At 38.7% G+C, this 25,338-nt stretch overlaps 1 protein-coding gene across 1 annotated transcript; it reads left to right on the top strand.

Moving 5' to 3' along the window:
- The first annotated feature begins 6,462 nt into the window (after positions 1-6,462).
- LOC149220713 (AMMECR1 family) lies at positions 6,463-24,926 on the top strand. Its single transcript, XM_089384885.1, has 5 exons — positions 6,463-6,988; positions 11,135-11,251; positions 22,439-22,553; positions 22,877-22,967; positions 24,486-24,926. The coding sequence occupies exons 1-5, from the start codon at positions 6,885-6,887 to the stop codon at positions 24,683-24,685; spliced, it is 627 nt and encodes a 208-aa protein (XP_089241011.1). The 5' UTR covers positions 6,463-6,884; the 3' UTR covers positions 24,686-24,926.
- The last annotated feature ends 412 nt before the right edge of the window (positions 24,927-25,338 follow it).

Below are 25,338 nucleotides of genomic sequence, written 5' to 3'. Positions count from 1 at the left end.
CGGACTAGATCTGTAGAGTAAAGGCACATTCTAGCATCAAATGTGAAATGCTTTCCTGATTTACCTTGCAAAGTCTGCACCTTGAAGGGCCGTGGAAGCCACGCTTCTGTAGATTTTCGTCAGTTCGGATTTTGGAATGGCATAACAGCCAATTGAAAAAATCGATTTTTGGCAGAGAGGGGTAATGCCATATCCCTTTCCATGGTTCTGGATTCGTGGCCACATGGGGGCGCTCACACAGCTTGGCGTATCCCTGAGCAACAGAATAACCACCAACCTGGACACCCCAACCTCTAGAATCCCTACTTTGCATCCGCGAATGAGCCAATCCGTGAAGCTTGGAGAGCAGTTCCTCGCACTCTACAGACAAATTTGGGGGCGTTTCAAACTTTCAGCCAGCCCATCGTGAATCCTGCCAGGTTGAGATATCCCATAGGGAACGTATTCCAACATCGTTCATCCAACTGTGCAACGCTTGGAGAGAGGGACAGTCTCCCAGCAGCTCATTGTTCATAATTCTGTCTGTCCAAAGGTTGATCCTTTTTCCATTACCGGGGACCCAGTAGGCATGAGTATTTATAAGCAGACAGGCTTTTGAACAGAGTTTCTGGAAGAGCGTATTCAGGAGTGGACCCAGTAGGCATGAGTATTTATAAGCGGACAGGCTTTTGAACAGAGTTTCTGGAAGAGCGTATTCAGGAGTGGCAGAGGATGGTCAAGACAGTGGGAGCGCTTGCCCTTAAAGTATTTTTTCCAAAGAGCTAGATGAGCCCAGCCAGGGTTAGGGGCAATAATTCTCCAAATGAGCTTAGCTCCCATGGCGATATTTTGATAACCAAGATTTTTGAAATTCAAGCCTCCTTCCAAGAGCGGTTTGGAGATGGAATCCCAGCTGATTAGCGGGATCTTTTTCTCATTTTGCTTGCCCCCCTTCCAAAAAAAATTCTGAATGGTCTCCTCCATTTTTCTAATAATCCCAGAGGGAGCAAGAAGAACAAAAAATTGAAATAAGGGAAGACTGTTAAGGACTGATTTGATAAGGACAGACTTACCAGCAATGTTGAGCCAGGAAAAGCCCCAGGCAAGCAGCTTGTTCTTGAATTTCTCTAGTTGGGGAAGCCAATCTCTGCTAAAGGCTCTTTTAAGGAAAACAGGAAGGCCCAGATACTTGAAGGAAGTCCAGTTTGAGGAGGTTGCGAAACCAAAGGTTCTGGAGATGGAATTGAGCATGCTAAAAGTGGTGTTCCAGCAATAGATATGGCATTTGCCATTGTTTAAACTGCTTCCCAAGATCAAACAAAACTCGTTCAGGACTCCTTTAAATCTGGAGGCTATAAGCACAAAGGTAGCTCCCAATAACAAGGTGTCATCCGCAAAGAGGGCATGATTAATGTTTTTAACACCTCTTGCTATACAAAGCCCAACAATTTCTTGATCCATCATTTTTTTGTCTAAACAGAAACTGAGGACAGAGGCTTGAAGAACGAATAGAAGAGGTGAGAGAGGGCACCCTTGCCTGAGCCCTCTCACGGCTTTGAAAAAATCAGCAGCTCTGCCATTTACTAATGGAGCAATCCAAGGCTCCGAAATGCAGGCCCGAATCCAATTTATAAATTTCTCCCCAAATCCAAATTTGTGTAAGACTTTCAGCAGGAAACTATGCTTGACTCTATCAAAAGCATTTGCTAAATTGAGCTTGACAACCATACCTTTTTCCTTGCGACTCAGACTTGAGTGGATTGCCTCTTGGACTAGAATGAAATTGTCCACTATCTGTCTCCCTTGAATGAATCCTCCTTGGCTTTCCGGAATGACTTTGGGGAGGATGAGCTTAAGTCTATTAGCAATGACTTTAGTAATCAATTTGTAACCAATATTACATAGCGAAATCGGTCAAAACCTGTTGAAGGTGTTGGCTCCTTTCTCTTTGGGGATGAGAGCAAGAAAAGCAGAGTTCGTGCTGCCTCCGATTTTCTGGCAAGCTTGGGACTTAATAACCATTTTGTATAGATCTTTTTCCACAATCGACCAGCAAGATTGAAGGAATCTGGCAGTGAATCCATCCGACCCAGGGGCTTTGTCTGGGTCCATGGCGAAGAGGGAGTCCTTGACTTCATTCTTGGAGACTTTAGCTTTAAGAAGGTGATTCATTTCAACAGTAATCAAGGAGGGAACCACGTCAATCATATCAGAGATTTGGTCCAGATTTATATCTTCACTATACAGATCTTTAAAATGAAGAGAGGCAACTTTTTTGATGCTTGCGTTGTCTTTGTGAGTAATAGTGCCATCTTTGATTTCGGAAATGGAATTGGTACATTTCCTTGCCTGAGCTTGTTTATGGAAGAAGGAAGAATTCCTGTCCCCTGCTTTAAGCCAAAGGCTGCATGACTTAAGTCTCCAGTATTCTTCTTCTGCTAGACAAGCCTTATGATAGTTTTGTTGGAGCCGGGCTTCTTTGTCTAGAAGCTCTTTAGTTATATCAGCTGTTTCAGCTTGGAGATGATGATTTTCCAGAATGCGTTGAAGATTTTTTCTTTCATTTGCTGGATTGGGCAGAGTTTTGGCCCAGCTTTTTAAAGCCCTTTTCACTCTTCTGAGCTTCTCCTCCCAAATAAAAAAGGGGGAGCCTTTGACTAGCTGCATCCAGATGCCCTTGATTAACTGCATGAAGTCTGATTCATTAGCCCAGAGCGGGCTGAATCTTAAGGGAATTGGACCTAGGTCAAGCTGAAACACCAGTTCTAGCTTGATGGGTTTATGATCCGAAGTGCTGCATGGGAGGATATGAACTCTAGCCTCTAATCCAAGTAGAATAAAAGAGCTTTGAAGTAAAAATCTATCCAATCTGGCAGCAATGTGACCAGGTCCAATTCTTTTATTAGACCAAGTGTACTTACCAGAGATTGGCTTGATGTCCAGCAGGTCCCAATCTTGCATAAGATCCTCTGCCCATTCCCTTGCCGGATCTCGAACAATGTTGCCTCCTCTCTTGTCTGCTGATAAGAGAGTGAGGTTAAGATCTCCTGCTATGATGGTATTCTCAAGGTTAACGAGATCTGCTTGGGTTCTTATGGAGTCCCAACAGGTCTTTTTTTCCACAGCGTTCACGGGGATGTACACATTAAAGAGACTGATAATCTCTTTTGATTCTAAGTGCTGCAATTTTAAGAGCAACCAATGAGTATTGAGGGTCTCAGAAACTACTGAGAATTTGCTAGCGTTCCAAAGAATTCCCAACCCTTCGGAAGCCCTACGGGTTGAGACTGCTTTCGCCTCACATTTGTTCCAAAGTTTCTTACTTACCTGAAGGAAGACATAGTCTTCTAGTTTGGTCTTTTGGATGAGAAGTATGTTGGGAGTTTCTGTTCTTATTAAACTTCTGATGGCTTCTTCTTTGATTTTGCTCCCCATACCTCTATAGTTCCAAGAGACTATCTTCATCATTTGTATTTCTGGTTGGCTCCCTTGGAGCCTTGGGGCTGGTTTCTCGCCGTCTTTGCTTTTGATGCTAATAACTTCTCAAGGGTTGGCTGGCTGCCTTGGAGCTTGTCCTTGTAAGTTTCCTGCTCTCTTTTTTCCCGATTTGATTTATGGCCTCTTGTGGATCTCCTTATCGAAGCTTGGGATTCTTCTATTTCCCCTTCTTCCTCCGAGCAATCCGATTCATGCTCATCTTCCTCTACTTCAACAGTATTTCCTTTGGAGCTCTCAGCGAATGCAATATCTATTACTGGAACACCACTTCCAGCTTGCTCAACTCCATTTCCAGAACCTATGGGGGTTCCTTTAGAGGCTGGGGTTGATTTTTGATTTTCTGGTTCCTGAGCTTCCTCTATTTGCGAGCTTAGAGGAGCGAACTTATTTTCTTGATCCATTCTAGGAGGGGGATGCTGAGGAGGGGCCTGAGTACCTCTTCCGTTTGGACCAGCCTGCTTTTGGATTTTCCTGGCGCGCTTGACTTGGTTCCAACCTTCTTCTTTCCCCTTATCTGATTCCGCATTGTTTGGGCATCCTCTGGTGAAGTGGCCACAGACATGACATTTCCGACATTTGAAAGGCAACTGCTCGTAATCCAGCTTCTGCAAATGGGTCCAGTTTCCTACTTTGATATTGATGGCTTCCAAGAGACCCATCCTAGGTCTACTTCAACGCAGATACAGGCACAGTCATATTGATATTTTTTATTTGCCCTATCTATGAATTTCCCAAGGGCGTTTCTGATGTGTTTCAGCGAGTCCCAGTTCCAGCAATGAACTGGGAGATTAGGGAGTCTTACCCATACAAGGACAGCTGTGGGAACATGACTGCAGGGTCGAAATATGGCATCCATATTTTGAGGTAAAGGCCCTGGGGGCCCATGAAATAGGGGTCGTTCTGAAAGATCAGGTCCTTGTCATCCTTAGATGTGAATTCGAAGAGGAAAAACCCTCGTCCTAAGAAGTAAGAGGTGACGCTGCTCTTGATTAGGGGAGCCCAGTTCTTGTTAACCCAGTTCTCAGTGGTCTTAGGAGAAGGCCATAGACTAGTGAACTGGCCAACGAGAGCCCGCTCAGCCAAGGAAAGGGCGACTTGGATTGGGGTCTCTGGCGGCAGGGAGATTTCAGGGATGTCTTCCAGCCTCTTGACAAACTTGGCTGCTTCACTTTTTTTCTTCTGCGGCAGGCCGGCCAAGAGCCGAGAGAAGGCTTCGGCAGATGAAGGCAGGCCTGCCTGGGGCGAGCTCGGGACCTCCATGAGGGCGAGCCCAGCTTGCTCGTCCCTCCCAATAGAAGATGGACGCTTTGAACTGCAGGATCTCAAAAAAAGGAGCGTAGAAGGAGGGCAGGGGGCCCAAAGCCACAGGGCGCAGAGCAGTCGTTGAGGCGCCAAGGAGCGGCTAGGGTTTCATGGCAGAGCGGCTAGAGTTTCAGCAAGGAAAACACGACAGGTATCTAGTACAACAAGATTGTTATTCCATAATTTGCATAGTAATTTTGTAATCATATCAAGTAAATATGAAAATGTAAACATGGATTTAAAGATGCCAAAATATTAATATTATGTGTTTAAGATGAATCTATGTTGGTACCTAGTACAACAAGATTGTTATTCCATAATTTGCATAGTAATTTTATAATTATATTAAGTAAATATGAAAATGTAAATATGGATTTAAAGATGCCAAAATATTAATATTATGTGGATGAGACCAAAAGAATATATTAGCATATTTCTTTTATGACCATAAAATAAAGATTTGAAAGATTAATTTGCCGAACATTAAAAAAAACGTCAATCAACCTAAATATCTAAAAATTAATTTTCATTATTCAATCACAACCTAATCCATTTAACAAACTAATATTGTCATTATTCAACCACAACCTAATATTATCATTATTCAACCACAACCTATCGAGTTTAACAAACCAATATTATCATTATTCAACCACAATCTAATATTGTCATTATTCAACCACAATCTAATATTGTCATTATTCAACCACAACCTAACCAGTCCAACATACAAACATACTAATGAATATTAGGTTGCTCATTCAACATTTTGATATACACAAAATGAAATTCAATTCCATACCAATTAAAAAAAACAAGGATTGCCCAAAGATGGAATTTGAAAGACAGACTGCTAGTAGGGTGATTGCCTGTCAAAATACAGAGTAATTTTTTTTCAAAATCGTTAAGATATTTTCTTGAAATTATAAAAATAAAGCAAAGTAATTTCAAATAAAGCAAAGAAGTATGAACACTGTCAAATTTAATAAATTATAAAAGCTAGCAGAAGAAATTTAAAAACTCTCAAATTTAATAAATAAATATATTTTGAAATTCCAACCCTCCTACCATGATCCAACTAAAACATTGCATTTACCCACAATATGCTGCGATGGATCCAACTAATACATTGCATTTACCCACAATATGAGGCCCACTGCCTCTTCCCTTTGCTTTTACGTTACAAACATTTTATCTTCACATATTGACCAGAAGGCATAGGCAATGGCCCATTCAATTTGACCGTACAAAGAACTGAAAAACGAAAGAAGGGGAGGACAGAGTGGGCCATGGGCTCATATTCCAATTTCCCAGCTACCTTCTTATTGTAGCAGTGTGGGCCACGGTCTCATATTCCCAGCTACCATGCAACTATTTCCACGCATCGAACATACAGGGCAGCACGCAATGTGTGTTGGGAGAGCGAGCCCATTCCACTCATCCGTCCGCATAAGAAACACGAAATCACTACATTCCAAAATGTTGAATTTCATTTACATAATCGCCATTTCAAAGTGTTTAATTTAATCTACAAATTAGGGATCTTCGAATTTAATAATCAGATCACTCGTGAGCGCACTCACGACAAGCACGGAGTCATTATCTATCCCCACCAAACACATTAAGACGCCCAAGCACATGGCAGCCCGGGTCGCAGAGATTTTGATTCGGACTCCCTGCCCTCATCTCCAAACTTTAGGGTCCCATTTGACCCTAATATGCCCATTTCTCCTTTTTCATGGGATTTCCTTGCTCTACCCATTTTAACTCTTTTCCCCACACGCTTCCTTTTATAATGGAGGCTTCATGGGCACGATTGACAGAAGAATATTTGCCCTGAAACGTTTTGGGAGTGGGGAGACGGGATACTCGGGACTTTTTGATCAATTGTTCTCTCCATTCCTCTTTATAAGAAGAAGAGCTTAAGATCTTCTCATAGTCCAAGGGATTTAGGAAGGGAAAACAATCCCTGCATGGCTATGACGATCTGACGATTTCCGCACAGCATTTTTCTGGTATTTGTGCAGAGACCCTTTATCTGTGAAACCCGTGTTCGAATCGCGGGCTAGGTGAATTCGTGACGAGGAATTCATCCAATTCATACAATGGTGTCTGCAAACAAAGAAATGGTGGTGTACTGCTTTGACACTTTAGTGGCCCATTACACCGGCGAGCTTGTGCCTCCTCCTGCCTTTGACGAGGGTCAACAGTAAGTTTTGTCATTTGCATGCTTTGGAATTCTCAGTTTTGGTCGCTTGTGTGTGGATGAATTTCTGTTTCTTTGTTTTCCTCGAGATTTGAACCTTTGACGACCTGGCGGGACTGGTTGTTTTTTTAGTTTTGTTTTGGTGGGGATTTTGCTTTTATATTTGCCATGTTTTTGTAAAGCTAATACCTTTCGCAAAATTTTAATGCCCACCATGAGATTCAAGCCTTTACTAACCCTGTGGTGTCTGCTGGGCTAGTCTTAGGGGCTTTGGGTTTTTTGGCTCTGGTTGGATGCTCTGCTGTATTTTTCAAATTTCCGGCGCTGTCATCTTCTGTATTTCTGACATGAAATTGAGACTGTGGACCCTGGCCAGCCTGGTGGTTGTGATTGCTTTCCATTGGCTTGGTATCTCATCCAGGAGATTCTAACACTTTCTAAAATATAGATTGTATGAGTGTATGCTCTTTAGGAGTAATTTTCCCAATATGTTTCCTAATGAACTTGGAGCCTTTAGCAAGCCAGTGAGCGGTTTTACTTGATTATCTTCCATTGGGCATGGTATGTGTTGATGTTACCAGGAACCTGACCACTTACTCGTTCATATCCTGTTCTCAATCCCCTGTTAAGAGGGGGTGAGTCGATAGTCGTATTTTCTTTGCGATCTCTACAATGACGACTGCTTTTTGTCCTTTTTCTGGTAGTTCTGGCATGCCCATGTTTTAAACATGTCCTAGTCAGCGGGAAAGATGATGTGCGTTGTCTCTTAGTATATGTGGGTTTTTTCGCGGCGAGTTTTAATCATCTTGAGAAACTATGACTTTTCATGTCTTAGACTATCGCTGGGGACAATTTACATCTCTTACACACGCCGGGGCTGCAGGAAATTCTTGATGGATCCGTGGGTTTGTCAAATGTCTGTTTGGTGCATCTCTTCTACGGTTTTATATATCAGTCAATGTGCAGAATCAGAAAGCAAGCTTGTTTTACTGTTCATTCCTTAGAGTGGAAGTAATGACTATCAAAATCAGTTTAATCCCAGTCAAAATGGTTTTTGTTCTTTGATTTGTTGATTAATTATTTCGTGTTAATTAGATCATTCTTTACATTGTGCCCTAGAGAGAGAGCTTTTTTTTGTTTTTTGGTATCTCGTGCTTTTAGAACTTTGATGGAAAAAGGATTTGTTACTTCTAAGTTCTATAAGGACTGTGTAGCTATGCTCGAATGCGATGTAAATTTCCAGATGTAAAAATAGCTTTCCCTCCAACGTTGGCAGATTATTGTTATTTCTTGTTGATAACCTTGTTGGGAAAACGATTTTGATACAAAGAAGCCTGCATCTTCTTTTTTGTTTTCCTTCACTTTTTTGATGTAAAAATCCGTAATATTAACTAGTAAACTACAAAATACAGTGCATAATGACACCTTACTGTTCAGTGCTAACCCAGTAGGCGCAAAAGAGCAAAGTGCCATTTACTACTGTTTTGATCCATGTATAAAAAATGAGAAAAACACTGTACAGCTTGAGATCAGTCAATGTGCAGAATCAGAATGCAAGCTTGTTTTACTGTTCATTCCTTAGAGTGGAAGTAATGACTATCAAAATCAGTTTAATCCCAGTCAAAATGGTTTTTGTTCTTTGATTTGTTGATTAATTATTTTGTGTTAATTAGATCATTCTTTACATTGTGCCCTAGAGAGAGAGCTTTTTTTTGTTTTTTGGTATCTCGTGCTTTTAGAACTTTGATGGAAAAAGGATTTGTTACATCTAAGTTCTATAAGGACTGTGTAGCTATGCTCGAATGCAATGTAAATTTCCAGATGTAAAAATAGCTTTCCCTCCAACATTGGCAGATTATTGTTATTTCTTGTTGATAACCTTGTTGGGAAAACGATTTTGATACAAAGAAGCCTGCATCTTCTTTTTTGTTTTCCTTCACTTTTTTGATGTAAAAATCCGTAATATTAACTAGTAAACTACAAAATACAGTGCATAATGACACCTTACTGTTCAGTGCTAACCCAGTAGGCGCAAAAGAGCAAAGTGCCATTTACTACTGTTTTGATCCATGTATAAAAAATGAGAAAAACACTGTACAGCTTGAGATCAGTCAATGTGCAGGATCAGAATGCAAGCTTGTTTTACTGTTCATTCCTTAGAGTGGAAGTAATGACTATCAAAATCAGTTTAATCCCAGTCAAAATGGTTTTTGTTCTTTGATTTGTTGATTAATTATTTCGTGTTAATTAGATCATTCTTTACATTGTGCCCTAGAGAGAGCTTTTTTTTTTTGTTTTTTGGTATCTCGTGCTTTTAGAACTTTGATGGAAAAAGGATTTGTTACTTCTAAGTTCTATAAGGACTGTGTAGCTATGCTCGAATGCGATGTAAATTTCCAGATGTAAAAATAGCTTTCCCTCCAAGGTTGGCAGATTATTGTTATTTCTTGTTGATAACCTTGTTGGGAAAACGATTTTGATACAAAGAAGCCTGCATCTTCTTTTTTGTTTTCCCTCACTTTTTTGATGTAAAAATCCGTAATATTAACTAGTAAACTACAAAATACAGTGCATAATGACACCTTACTGTTCAGTGATAACCCAGTAGGCGCAAAAGAGCAAAGTGCCATTTACTACTATTTTGATCCATGTATAAAAAATGAGAAAAACACTGTACAGCTTGAGATCACTGCCATTTACAAAAGATAAAGAGATAACATGGTAAAGAGATAACATGATTGAGATGTAACTCCACAAATGAAGACCATACTTAGGTTGTCTTGTTGGGAGCTTTAATTGAAGTCATCTTTGTCTGAGTTGCTGTCTTCAGTGTAATATAGCCTGAATCTCCTTGCAGGTCCATAATCCCTGTTTGACAGTTGACTGCAACATGTCTAAATCTTTCTTACATAGCTCTTCTTCCAACTCAGTACACTCCTTAACTTTCCTATGAATCCGGATAGTAGTGTTATAAGGCCTTCTAGCTTCTAAGTTCGAGTTTAACTATGGATATACACTGTGTCCCATTTCTACGGTGCCTCAATGCAACATTTCCTTGAGTTCCCTGTACCAATTGAAATGCCTGCTATCCTCAACTTGATATCTGTGAGGGAAGCTTCATTAAAAAGTAAACTAACAAATGAGAACACAGATTAACAGTAACTATATGAATTTGTGTCAATACTTCTGATTGCCTCTGTATTTAATAACGAACATTGAAGAAAAACTTTCCAAAATATCTTGGAAAGGGTGCACCTGTCAAACTATTGTACTTGCAAAATATCCTGATCTTTCCCTATGTATTATCTTCTAAGCCAATCTCTAGCTTTCAAAAAATAAAGCAATGAACTTGAAGGCAAATTATTGAACTCACAAATGAGAGATAGATCAATGGGCATGGAGAAATCCCCAGGGGCCTTAAATTACATTATTCGTTGATGAAGTAATCTTTGGGTTTGTAACATCCCTTTCCCTTAAATCTGCAGCTTCTTCCTGACGTGAATGATTTATAGTTTTTTTTAAATGAATCACTGTTGGATTCCAGGGCCATAGTGACCTTAGGAATTATGGTTATAGAAGGCGAACCGCAATTGGATTCCAGGGCCATGTGCCTTTTTCTTTTTTTTCTACATGGAGATTACTACTGTTTCTGTTTACTTCATAGTCATATGTTTTATAAAGCCTTCATTCATTTCTGGAGTCACCAGCTTAGGGATGCTCTCGGGAAGATGGTAAGATGAGCTAATTTTATTGATGTCTGTGATTGACAAAAAAAGGTACGTCAAATATCCGGATTTGGGCTGAATGACTGAACAGTGGACTTGTATAAAAGCTTTCTGGTGATGTGATTAACTGTGAACCAACATGGATTCAAATTTAGTGTCCAACTTATTCCTTGTAAAAATGTTGGCAAAATGGGTTGATCTGGATTCTGATTTGAGTGAAACTTTCAAACTTATCATGTTTGGAAAGGGTGCAAATCAGTTTGGAATCTTGTGTGGAACTATGCCTTTTCTATGAAGTAATTGTTCCAATTTTACTGTGAGCTTAATCTGAAGTTTTCTAATAGAATATTTTTTGTATGCATTTAGTGTTTGGTGGAGCAATCTATCATTTCTTAATGCAAACTTTGTTTGTTGGTTTTTCCAGTCCATTATTTGTCACATGGAAAAAGGTTGTTGGCGGGGAGCCTCGTCTGAGAGGATGTATTGGTACATTGGAAGCCAGGTGTCTTTTTAATGGGTTCAAAGACTACGCTCTGACAAGGTCAGTACTCAACACACAAGGTGTCTTTCTAGGATGGTCTTAAATTTGGGGAGAGGGATACCCTCATCAATATTAAAGTTCTTTGCAGATACCCTGTATATTTTACTTCATAAATCACACACCAAAATTGAAAATATATATCAAGAGATGCACAAGTTATCTTTCTAGGATGGTCTTAAATTAGGGAAGTGGGGTACCCTTATCAATATTAAAGTTCTTTGCAGATGCCCTGTATAGTTTACTTCTTAAATCACACACCAAAATGAAAATATTTATCAAGAGAAACACCTGTACATGAAGATTAAAGTAACAGAACAGACACTTAAAAAAATTATACATCTGATCTTGCACTGCAATTGCAGATCAATAAGGGCAGTGGAATGTATGTGGGTGTGAGAAATGTATGTTATGTTAGAATATTAAAGAATAAAAAGATACATCAATATCAATACATTGGGTTGGCCAAGGGTGTTTACACAATTGCCCCTTCCTGACATAGAGCTAAAAGGGCAAGCGTGTTTGCTTTGACTCTGACATCTACAGATTATATCTTTCCTACAAATTTCCTTGGTGAACGTGTGCATGAGGGATGGGGTGAAGTGAAGATGTGCATGAGGGTGCAGATGCACACCTTCACCTCATATATGTTACATGCATGATATAATTAACATGTATAGATTTATAGGTGTAAATTCTGTTATGTCCTCCAAAATTACGGTATATAGAACACGATTTGTGCTTTAGCAAGGTTCATTTTGCATCCTTTTATTGATTAAAATGTCCTTCTAATTACAACTGCCTTCAACTTGCACCGTGAATCCATAAGCTTGAGAGTAGGTGTGAACCTGTAGTGAACCAAGGGGTTCTTTGGCTGGAAGGAGATGGAGATTGATTTGGGTTTGATGAGAAATCAATGGCTGTGGTGAGAAGAGAGGCTGTGGAAAGAATGGACTGTTTGTGTTGAGAAAGGACTGCATGTGGGTCAATGATTACTGTATCAAGTCTTCTGTAGGGCAAGCTGTGGCTTGTATGCTTCTTCCCTAACCCGTGGCACTTGCTGCGATAAATTTCCGGAGGCAGTGAATGCACAGAAGGGGAATACCAAGTTTGTGAATGGTTGAGTGGACGAGATCCATGGGCTGATTGAATGCTGGTTGAGGTTCCTGGAGGACTCTGCATTAAGTAAATGTGTAAAATTGGCTGAATCATGAGCACTATGGTTGGGTTGATTGAGTGTTATAGCCTGTAAGGGGATCTTTCCACTGGTGGCCTAATGGCTTAGCAGTGATTTCCACACCAATGTCCACACTGGACACATGTGGTTAGGAGGTGAAGAGCTCCTGCACAACTGGTTTCTTGGAGAAAGTTCTGATAAAAGATAGTATTCATCTCTATTTTGTAATTTCTGTCTTTAATTCTTTCAATGCAGTGAATGAAATGGTATAGGACTCTTCATGAGAATGGTCATGTTTCCCAGTCTTACATCTTATCCTAAGTCACCACGTTTGGCATTTTTTGATGTTCAAATTTGAAATTTGTTGGAATTCAAGCACTGGTCGAATAAAATCGTTGAGGTTAATTTAACTTTAAGACAAATTTGAAGTAGAAGTTTAATTCTAGTAAAATTGTAATGAAATTCTTCTTCATGAATTGATGTTCATTGACATTTGGTTGAAATTGGTTTTTTAGGGTTAAAAAAATGTTAATTTTTTTACCTTAGCAAATCAACAATTAGTTTTGAGCAGGTTTACGTCTACTGAATAAAAGCACAGGCTAGGATATTAACAAAATAAGATCAGAAAAGTAAATTTACCAATCTCAATCACAAAAATGTTGCATAGATTCTGTCCAGTCACAGTTCTACATTAAAATTCTGAACTTACTTGGGCTCCCTTCTTGGGAAATGGCCCAACCAAGGAATTACATACAACACTTGATTTGATCCAGCTGATCAAACCCTCCTTGGCTGATTTGGATCTCCTCGCTACCCCTTTGGAGCAATTTTTTTTGCTCCCTAGTAGATTTCATTTCTTTTCTTCACAAAAAAAATGCTCTACTGTTAAACACCCTTGTAAAAGTATGCAACAAAGCTAGTGAGAAGGAAAAGGGTTGGAACAACAAATTTTACATGCTCCCATTGTAAAACAACCTACACTAGTTCATATATTTGTGTAAGAAAGCATCTCTACAAGATTATGCCATGTGATGAAAATAACACTGTATGAGTCAAAACTTGTGATCAAGTGCTAGCAAAAGATAGGAATAGATACAAAATAATACCCAGCCGCAATACAATTCCCTCATACAAACCAAGGGTTGCCTTCTAGGGCAAAAAACACTAAATTAACATAACTTTTACCATCAAATCTTCTGCCTGATAAACAGTAGTGGGGGGCAAGCCCCTCCCACACCCCTCTGTCAAGGATTGGGATCCAAACGCGGCCGAAACAAGACCTTTGAATGAAGAAGATAATTAGGCTTCACACCCACCATGATGAGAATTGAGATGTTGTAACTTGTGAACTTGTGGTTAATGAAAAGTATAATTGCTAGATGATTGATGTTATACGGTTTAATCCAGGTTTCTATGCTTTTTATAACTAATTCATCATTCTACATGCTTTTGTTGACATATATGCATCAAAATATATATTATATAAAAAATGCTCCTAATTTGGAAGCTATTGAAAATTCTCACTTGTCCTACTGCTTCCAAGCAACCTTGGGTTTGAGGGGCATTGGCAATGGAGATGCTAGCCACAACCAACAGGAGGAAAAACAACAACAACTCGCATAAGTTGCCAGTGAAAGATGCAAAGCCAGGTGGGGATGCTACCAACGTAGTAGACTATGTGTGGTAGTCACCTAGTGGAAAGGTTGAGATAGATGGGTTGTGAAGTTGTGTTGTAGCTAGAGACCATACAGTTTGTATGAAGTTACAGGTTACAATAGCTTTTTAGTGACATTTTCCTTTGGGTTTTTGATTTGGTGAATATGATTGCAGTGAGTCTTTGGTTTAAAGGTAGGCTAGATGGAGCCTCAAATTTTCTACGTTGGAAGGCTAGGATCAACCTAGTTCTTAAAGAAAATGATCTTTAGGAGATTGTTGAGAAGGTTATCCTAGAGCCGACAAATGCCAAGGAGAAGGTTGCCCTAGCTAAGAAAGAGATAAAGGCTCAAAGGGTGCTCTTGGATATGGTGGAGGACCATTTGATCTCGCACTCATCCAAGAAGTCGTCAATGAAGGAGATGTTTGATGCTTTGGTCGGTCTATACGAGAGTAAGACCATTAGAAGGAAAATGGTGGCGATGGACAAGCTTTGGTCCATGTAAGTGATTAGGTCTAACACAGTGGAAAGTTACTAGATGAAGATAACTCAGGTTCATGATCAACTTGTAGCAATGGGGGAAAATGTCAATGACTTAGAGTTAGTGAATGTGGCATTGAATGGCTTCCTAGAGTCGTGGGATCCATTCGTCAAAGGAATCTATGCTCAGGGGAACCAACCCTCATTTGGTAGGTTATGGGATGACTGCTGCTAGGAGGAGATGTGGGAGTAGTCAAAGGCCAAGGCCAACAAGCATGAAGGTGATGAAGACTTGGATCTTGTAAGTATGACAATGAAGAGCAAAGGAAAAGGTTCAAGCATGAGTGAGGAGTTATCCTCAAAGCTAAAGAAGGACTTGATTAAGGTCAAGTGTTTTGCATGTCATAAGACATGACATTGTGCTTCATAGTGTCAGAGAAGGAAGAAGGGTAGAAAGTGTACGAAGTCAACTATAGTTACGTCAACAAAAAGTCAGGTGAAAGAGTTTGCGAAGAAGTTTAAAATTGAAGTTGCTCAAGCACTATACTAGTTGTTGCGTGGCTACTAGATAGTGGAGCCACATGACATATGATCAGAGTGTTACCCACCCCGTAGGAGGAACATTTTCTCCTACATTTGACAACCAACCAACAACCACTAACAACCATTATTTGATGATGATATGCCATGCGCCTTTGCCATCTGCGTCAACAATATGCCTCTCCGTATCCGACACTTCCACTTGGATGAAGGTGGGTTACTATTCAAAAGGTACTTTGATCATTTTGCAGTTAGATGCTTATACTTGTTTGTTTTGGGCATTTAGCATGTGCCATGGATAAAGGGGTGATATGGAAGATTGACCAATCTTGATTGTAAATTTGTACTCTCACCTTACTAGGGGGGGTTAATCTTTAGCTGTAGTCTAGTAGGACCTCCCTTGGGGCCTTGGAAAACCGAGATTGAGATAACATGTTCATTATCCCCTACACCATACTGGACACTTTCCTTCACACATTATTAGCCTTGTATACCACATCCATTCTTCGAGTCTAACTTGTCATTGGTTCTTTGGGATTTTGCACCCACATGTCCACAGTCCTTGAGTAGGGCCGAAAAACATTGCCTTGGAGGTTGCTTCAACTAAAAGAATGGAAAACTATATCAAGGCCACAAAAAAAGAAGAAAATCAAAATGCAAAAGATGGTTGGGATATAAATTAGCATGTGGGCAGAAGGCTAGCATGAGCTCTACCCTCCTCATTAGCCATCACTAGGTTCTTGAGCACATGATGCTCCTCCACATCAAAAGGAACCCTTGCATGTCACAACCCTGATGAGCAATGAAATGTCTCATCTAAAGTGGCAATATAAAATGTTATATCATAGCGAGCAAGTTCTAACCCTTGAGCTATGCACCGTAAGACAAAGCATTATCAAGAAGAAGTAAACGACACACTAGAGGGGTGGAAAAAGCTAGTCCAAGAGGGTAACTAATACCTCCGCGATTGCTCTCGCATTTACATTCTTACACTCAAGATGTGGATTTCCGATTAGCTGGTCCATTTGGCCATGGCACTTGGCCATGAAGGCTTTTCCCCTTCATTGTCATACATTTACACTAACACCTATTGATTGAGGGGTTGACCTTGGAAATGCCACTTCCCCTTGAGGGTTGGAAGCACCTAATAGGGTTAACCATTAGCCACCTCTATCAAGGTAGGGAACACCTTTATGGGACTTGGTCTAGTTAGATATCGAAAGGTGATCCTTGTTTGAAGTATTAATGTGCCCTTAACATTCAAGTTTGGTCCACTTAGATGCTCATATGATCTTAGTCTCTGATGGATGGTTGCTTTCACTTGAGTTCATGTAGGTTTTGTTAGGTGGTCCACAATAATCGAAGCCATGAGGGTACCCACTCGATAGGTACTTGTGCATCCTCAGAAAGATGAATGGCTTAACAGATGCAGCATTGTGAGAGTTGGACCTTATGATGACTTGAGTAGATGTTACATGTACCAGAGCACCCTCTTGATTTAGAATGTTGGTCTGCTTTGACCCAACATAGAGGATTCTTGATGATGACACCACTTGATCCAACATGTCCCCAGGTTAGCCTTGACACAACTTGATGGGCAAGACTTGATTCAGAGCCTAGATGAAGATGCTCTTCTATTGAGAGGGCTTGTTGTAGTTGGAGGAGCCCTAATGCTAAAGAGAGGAGATCCTATTTTGATCGTTGGAGACCCATGGAAATAACATGGAGACACCCTAGCTAGATTTGGGAACTTGGAGGAGGATTTGAGCTAGATTTGAGGGACACTACTCTAATTTTGGATGATTTTGGCACTATGACACTTTTTTGAAACCTCATCACATCATGAAATGGCATTTGGAGCCCTAAAAGGGCATGATGTCAACATTTCTTGAGGTGGTTTGTTTTATCATAAAGCTAGTGGGTTGGCTTGTAACACAAGGCTTGATTCATGTTAAACTTGTTTTAGGGGTTTCATTAGTTAAAATTCATTATGGTAGACCTCATATAAATAGAGGTCACCTCACTTTCATTTTTCATCATCATTTGTGGAGAGCTCAACCTCCGTAGAGGGTTTTGACCTAGTTGAAATAGTCTTGTATACTTCTGGAGATGTGATCTATTGTGGAGGTTTTGCTTTTGGAGACTTTCTTTTGTTGTGGAGACATCATTTTGGGATAATAAAGTATTGATTTATGCATTTCTTGTAAGTATTCTATATTGTTGAATATCTTTTGATGGTTATAGTATGGAATGGTTGATGTTAGGGTTTCTATGTGCTAGCTTTATTGAATAGTTTTCTATGAAATCTTAGCAAAATATTGTATGCATTATTCTAAAGAATGTGTGACAATCCTTTCAATGAATATTCATGTTAAGCTCTCTTCAATGATTTTATCCCCTCATAAAATGATAGCTAGGGGTTTGAAAACTAGGGTTTTTTTCCCTTTAATCCATACTAGGGTTTGATTTTTTCATTAGTTGGTCTCCCTTTAGACCCCATCACCCAAGGATCAAGCATTGTCCATCCACATAGGTGATCACAATATAAAAACCTTTTGAAACTTATATTTATCTCTATTCTCACATTTTTGCTCCTTTAAGGCGAGCCATTAGGGTTGAATTAAAGTAGGAGGAGCGGGTTGGCCTTTGGGAGGGTCCTTCACGTGGTTTCAACCTCATTATTCCATCCTTTTCCATGGAAAATTCTTCCATTTTAGGGCTCACATCACAAGCCCTAGGTAATTTGCCTTAGGGTAAATCCTAACCTAACGAATGGCTTCTACTTGGGGCATATTGAAGGCTTGTTACACCATTTTTTGATCATACCTATCTTCAACAAGTCTTTTCTTGGCCTTGTGCACCTTTGTAAGCCTTTCTCCTTGCCTATTCCTTAAACCCTAGGTCACAAGTGCCCTAGATAGGCCTTTTGGAGGGCACACTTTGCTTTGTCTTTGCTAATTTGAGTCTTGTCCTTAAGCTGAGTGTCATCCCTGAGCTTGTCCTTGTCAACTTTAAACCTTAGACTTTGAATACCTATTAGGTGACCTACATAGGGAAGCCTCCCTTGTGGTGAAAGTCCACTAAAGAGTAGGAGGTGGTGACAGTGGGCCTCCACCTCATAGTGTTGTCGCTTGGTCTTGCTAGTCTTGTGAACCCTCTCACAAGACTTGCTAGATTATGAGGCAATAAGGATCATGAGAGTTGTTTGACAACATAATAGAGTGGGACTTAGAGTTGCATGTGGGGTTTGGTGTTGATACCAAACATGCAGTGAAGGGATCTGGAACAATGTTAGTCCAACTTGAGTTAGGAGGCATGTTGGAAGTGAAGGACGTGATATGGGTGCCAAAACTTAGGAGAAGTTTGCTTTTAGTCTCTATGATATACAAGAAGGGGTTTGTTGTAGCATTTTTAGATGGATAGGCACCCATCAGACCTATGGGATCTATCTCAAATGATGGCCTTGTCATTGGAGTTAGAGAGAGAAACTTGTATAGGCTAAAAGGCCAAACTATTCAAGCTATGAAAAGAAGCAGAACAATGACAAATAACGAGGAGTAGGAATATTCGAAGGTTAAACAATTTTGAGAGAGTTAGTCTTCAATTTTAAGAGGGGAGGAGCAATCAATAGATCCTTCCAAGTTTGTCAAGGCAATCTTTTGGTATGAGATGATCTTACAAGATGTTTAGGGGCAAGAGGCTTCTAGGAATAAGTCCAAAGGGAGCAGGTCTTCGAGGATAATTCCAAACTAGGTGGTAGGGAAGGCCTTCGGTTCAAAGGGAGTAGCCATGGCAGCAGATGTAATTCCAAGATCGAAGCCAATTCCAAGTGACAAAAGTGCCTTCCTCGCTAAGGGGGGAGTGTTGATGTTTGTAGCTCAGGCAAGTACTTTTTGCACTATTTCACAGGGTTCATTGACTTTGAACTTTGAGGTTTGAAATTCGGTGAACCTCAAAAAAGATGTTCAAATCTGTTTCAGGTCCGCTTTTGCTTAATCACGGTATAGCATTGTATGTCAAGGCTGAGCCTAATCATATGTTCATTTAGTCTGTAGACTTCAATATAGCATTGTATGTCAAGGTTGAGCTCGACCATATGTTCGTTTAGTTTGTAGACTTTAGTTTGGTCAATCTTTTTCTTGGCTTGTGTTTGCGTATGGCATATATAAAATTCCAACCCAAAGGCACATCGAATTTGAAGTTTGAGGCTTGAAATTCGGTGAACTTCAAAAAAGATGTTCAAATCTGTTTCGATTCGTCCAGGTTCACTTTTGCCTAATCATGGTATAGCATTGTACGTCAAGGCTGAGCCTAACCATATGTTCATTTAGTTTGTAGACTTCAATATAGCATTGTACGTCAAGGTTGAGCTTGACCATATGTTCGTTTAGTTTGTAGACTTTAGTTTGGTCAATCTTTTTCTTGGCCTTTGTTTGCGTATGGCACATATAAAATTCCCTTCGTTTGTATGTGTTCTTTGTTTGTAAAATGCCCTCTGTTTGCTTGTTGAGTTAGCAAATGATCCACCAGCAGCATGGTATGTGTGCTGCTACTATAGTGGTCAGATGATGTGGTGGTTGAATTTGTTGTTTGCTTGTTAAGTTAGCAAATGATCCACCAGCAGCATGGTATGTGTGCTGCCACTATAGTGGTCAAATGATGTAGTGGTCGAATTTGTCTTCTGCCTAAACCTGCCATATTATTCTAATTTTTATTTATTTATTGTAACATTTAGTCTTTACTAGATTGAAGTCGCGATATAATATTATTACATTTTAATTAATGTAAAGGAAGGGGTAGGTAGAGTGCCTTTGGGTTGGAAATTCCTCCTTGAACCGGCTTCGTCCCACTATTAAATAGATCAATGTATTTTGTTCCTCCTTTTCGCTCCAGTCTGATCCATCATCTCAACATTATCAAATTCACTTATTTTTATCATTCACTATATTTTGTTCCTCCTTTTAGCTCCAGTTTGATCTGTCACCTCAACATTATCAAAGTCTTAATTTTATCACAGTACTTGTTGATAAGATATGTGGCTATTTATTCGTCTTGGTAATATATGGATTCCATGCTAACATTTTTTAATTAATATTTTATGTTATTAATTAATTTAAGTGGGTTAAGAAAACTCAAAAGTTGTTTCCTCAATCGCCTCTATGGAATTTTGTGAAGTGAGTTTAAGTATAATATTTATTTATTGTCCAACTTATTTATATTATAATACAAGTTTAAGATATTATTTAATAAGAAAATACACATTTTAACATATATAAATTTTGTGATATAATTAAAAATGTGTGAATTGAATAATTTATAATTTATGTAAGTTAAATTATATATATATATATATATATATATATATATATATATATATATATATATATATATATATATATTTGTCAATTGACTATAGTCGAATTTAATGGAAAACCTCATTCAAACTTCGTCAAAAAATTTGAATTTGAGTTGAATTTAATCATTGTCAAACTCGAATTGAAACTCAAACCATCTGACATTGCTTTTGCAAAAAAGCCTACGTGTGTAGAAGTCGCCCAAAGTCTCCTTAGGACACTCGTGGAAGTATTGGGTAAGTTGCTATTGTAACTTAGTCAGAGTCTAACTTAGGAAAAACACATAATTAATTATGTTGGCTATTGAGCTAAAGAAACTTAGAAACTTAGGAAAAGTAAAGTATTTATTTTAGTGATCGTATTTTATTTTCAACCTTTGATCTCAAGTGAGGTGAGATTTAATCTCAGTCATCCATCACTTTGGAGATTAGCGTTAGGGATTTTAGCTCGATGTGAAGTTATAAAAGCAAAGCGAAGGAGAGGAGAATGACACTATACAGTGGGACAAACCCTTGAGAATGGGAATTTTGTCAAGTGAGGAGTGAGATACTTGAGTGTGTCTGGTCTGAAGAAGGTGTAGGGGTACAGCATTGGAGATCCAAATCAGCCAAGGATCAATGACAGATATAGGGCCTAATCAGGTGGATCAGATCCATGATAGGTTCTAAATGTATTTTCCGTAGTTGGGCCATTATCCTTGGATGAGAGCCCAAGTAGGTTCAGAGTATTAATTTAATTAAGAACTGTTGATTGGGCAGAATTTGTATGTGTTACAACTTACATGTGATTGAGATTGGTTGTGTAATTGTGCTTCTGCTAAATAATTGTATAAGAACCTAGTTGTACATTTATTCAATAGATCTGTAATAATGTGCGATGAACTAGATGTTGGGTACTAGGTTCAGAATTTAACATTTGATAGATAATATATGCAAAATAATTTATGTTTTGAAAAGTAATAAACATGTTGTTTTAATTTTCCTAATGAGTCCTGAAATACTTAATGAACATTCTTGAAGGAGCACACTTGTCCTTCACTTCCGAGGCATAGAATAGACATTTGAATTTGCTTCCTTTCATTTATATTTAATATTTCATCCAGATGATATATCATTAAGGTTCTTATCAGTTGCCGTGTTTGACTGTAAGAATGTTGAATTAAGCTTTATAATGAATTTGCAATTAAAAATGTTACAAATCTTAATCCTAAACTGTTTACATACAAGTATTTTTAGCTAAACAAGCTAGAATTAGAAAGATATTATTCCTCCTAATCTGCATTGCAAACTTGTTTTTGTTGAACTCCTAAAAGGAGGTCACACATGTCAACATCATTGCTACTGCTGTTTATATTCAACATAAATATTAAAAAATTCTAAACTTCCTATGGTACTTTCAATACTGCCAACATCTGTCATGTCAATTGCGGGAATTGAACCTGGGTGTGGAGGATTCCATTCCTTCCTCCCAACTACCCGAGAGCCCCAGTTGACAAGGTGACAAGGAGCATGCTAAGGTGACAAGGAGCATGCTATTTGCTTGATAAGTAGATCCTATATATCAGTAGAAATGCTTAAAATGAAACCAATAAAAAGCCATGGATAAGTGAAAATAATTAGAAAAAATAATCATCTTTCATGTAATCTCTTTGCTATGATGGCTTAAATGGTAAGCCGTTTCTTGTTGCCATTTACCTGATTTATTTATTTCCTATTATTATGTACTCCGAGTGTGCAAATGTTGAGGGTTTGAGGTTAATTTAGAGGGCAAAAGTAGTTTGGAATTATTTTATTCTGGCAGAATTTCTTGATAAAAAACTGTTTTGTTTTAGTTTTGTAGTTAGCTGGAATTTATGTGAAATACTTCGTTTCTGTTCCAGGGTAGTTTGGAATTATTTTATTCCTACAACATTGCTTGGAAAAGACTGTTTTGTATTAGTTTTATTGTTAAATGGAATTTTTTGAAATACTCTGTTTCTGTTGCAGTGCCCTGCGTGATCGCCGCTTTTCTCCAATACAAGCCAGAGAAATTCCATACCTGGAATGCACAGTCTCTATCCTAACAGATTATGAGCCTGCAGCCAATCATCTAGATTGGGAGGTGTACTTCTTAAAACATTTCAATCACTACTTTTCTTGTAACCGTGCTTTATAAAATCCCTCCTTACTCTACCATGGATGTGACAGACATTTGTCAAACCAGATTGCAGAACATTTGGATTGAATGTCCATAAATTATGAAACCTTAAATTGCCCGGTCCAAGCCCTTAGGCAAGGGTTCAGTTCTTTGCAAAAGCAAGGAAATTGGTATTATATTGTCTCAAGATCAAAATTCTTGTTTAAGCAGTTAAGTTTTACCTAAACCTTGACAATTTTATTGTTGTTTTTTCATATTGTGATGTGATCTGTTTTTGATGGTTACAGGTAGGAAAGCATGGCATGATTATGGAGTTTAATGATCCAGATAATACAAGGCGCAGTGCAACTTACTTGCCTGAAGTAGCCGCACAAGAAGGTATATTATGATATATTCCAAAATTTACTAATTGTTTAGGATTCCCACTTTATAGGAGTTTGTGTGTTTTCTTAAAACATGTGCAATCATCTTTTACTTGTTTTGTAATAGCTTACTCATTTTAATTGGGTTATTGGGTTTGTGAGGTGCTGTCTATGAGACTATGAGTTTGCATTTACTTAAGTATTTCGAAACAAAAGCCATTTGGTGGAAATCTTTGTGACCCTGATTCAAGCACAGGCGTCATGTCTTTAAAGTGTGGCATACCTGGCAATGCAATGAATGGAAAGGAAGCATGGAAATATCACTTAGTTCTTTCGCTAACCCTGGAGTTGATAAAATTTTAGAATATGCTAAGGTCCTGTGAATTTTTGCGTCCTATTTACCTCGCCACTTTTGTGTATCTTCATGTGTTGGTGCCTTATTATTTTAATATATCTCCACTGTCCAGTAATCTGGTTGTTGATCTTGCTGTATCGTGGCTAGTCTTCCTTTTACCATCCTGTTTGTTTCATCATTCCATCTTGAAATATAAGCCTCCCACAAAACCTGCTTTGGATTGTTCATAACGGGTTTGAGCAAGAGAGCTTAAAGCATGCGACTGCATTCAGAGGTATAAAATCCTCTTGTTTTATGTTTGACCCCAAATGCATAGTTGCATGTACAAAGAGTTATAAATGCAAATCCTTATGCATGCGTAGCAGTCCAAGGGTTTCCAGCTGTATTTAATTGAAGTGCTTTGCTGCAACTCCTTTTCTCTGAAGTATGATATTCTGTCAACCATACAAAATTGTCATGTAGTTTGTTGTAACTTATACTTGAATTCTGGCCGAACTGCATCCCATTTCTTTTTGTTGATGATTGTTTTAGGGGGTTGTAGAGTATGAATCATACGATAGTATTTAATTTGAAGTGCCGTTCTCATAACTCCTTTTATTTAGAGTCTGATATGCAGTCAACCCCACAAAACTGTGATGTAGTTCGTTGTAATATATACTGTCTAGCAGTTTGTGAAATCAGACTCTTCTATAAAACTGATTGTGCTTGTTCTGGTTACTGGTTGCATCCCAATTCTTTTTGTCGATGCTTGTTCAAGGGGTTCTTAGTGTGTGTATCATATTCATTACTTTACTATGCACTGGTTATGGTTATTTCTCTTTATTTCCTTTGGTTATGGTCCTTTCAAATGACTGAGTAGAATCACTGGACAGTGCTCATGGATGATTTGTATTGATATGCAATTAAGAGGTTATTTTTGAATTTTACATTATATCGGGAAGTTGCTTGGAAGATTTTTGAAGTTGGCAGTCCAATATATGACTTGCAGTGGCAACTCTTGTTTTAGAACTATGGCAGGGCTCATGGATGATTTGTATTAATATGCAATTAAGAGATTATATTTGAATTTGTAGCTAAATACCTAAACAACTATGACAGTAGCTAAATACCTTGACTATATAATTCATTGTAGTTCTCTTAATGTTTCAGTGCTGCCTCTAAGTTATTTTGTGCTTGCAGGTTGGACAAAGATCGAGACAATTGATTCACTGATGCGCAAATCAGGGTATATGGGTCCTATTACTGAGTCTCTTCGCAAAAGAGTTCGCATCACACGTTACCAGAGCACTCTTTACACCATGCATTACAGTGACTATGTTACATTTGTAAAGACAACAAGAGGAACTGCTCCTCTTATTGGATCGAGGCCATATCATTAATGTGAGGGCTTCTTTCTGAAATAGATTATTTCTTAAACATTAATGCCTTTTGGTTATGAACACAGAGGATCATTAAAATGGTCCTCTTTTATTGACAGTGGGTTTGATTATTTTAAACTCCAAACCTTCTGCTAAGCTCTTTTCCATTTCTTTGTAACACAAAAGGTATTGGTGACTGATAATACCTTCAGAAACAATTGATTTGTCAAGAATACCAGAATCAATGGGGCAATTGATTCCATTTTACTGAGTTCAAAAATTAATTATGGTTCCATTGCTTTTAAAATTATAGAGTTGTATAAAAAGGTTGTCTATTTTTGCTTCAAGTTTAAATTTCTCACATGAAATTAGTGCTCCAAGATCTATAGAAGAATGATACGTTTCACTTAGAAAGATGACTAAGGTTTTTGGCATTGTTACAAATCTTGGTCGAATTGCCTTGTACTGCCAAGTCAAACTTTGCCCTGCACCAGTTTTGAGCTAAATGTTGCAGCAACTCAAAACTTGTTGCCACCAAGTTCGACTTGGACTTGGCAGCACCAAGTCTGATCCTGGGTTTTAATCGTTCTCAAACTCTCGCCTTAGTGCTTCCTGAATTTTCACTGACTATACGAAGTTGACCTGCAGGTGTGCTAGGAAATTGCCATTCTGCT

Source organism: Pinus tabuliformis, chromosome Q, assembly GCF_031772625.1.
Source record: "Pinus tabuliformis cultivar Carrire ecotype Pingquan chromosome Q, CPIR1, whole genome shotgun sequence".
Lineage (NCBI taxonomy): Eukaryota > Viridiplantae > Streptophyta > Pinopsida > Pinales > Pinaceae > Pinus > Pinus tabuliformis.
The sequence above is the reverse complement of the archived record's forward strand: the minus strand, read 5'-3'. Positions and strand labels throughout refer to the sequence as shown.

Excerpts from the sequence above, each read along its gene's own strand:
- LOC149220713 (XM_089384885.1), top strand. The coding sequence starts at position 6,885 with ATGGTGTCTGCAAACAAAGAAATGGTGGTGTACTGCTTTGACACTTTA. Across the intron at positions 6,989-11,134 it reads GCCTTTGACGAGGGTCAACA|TCCATTATTTGTCACATGGA; the intron begins GTAAGTTTTGTC and ends TGGTTTTTCCAG. Across the intron at positions 11,252-22,438 it reads AAAGACTACGCTCTGACAAG|TGCCCTGCGTGATCGCCGCT; the intron begins GTCAGTACTCAA and ends TTTCTGTTGCAG.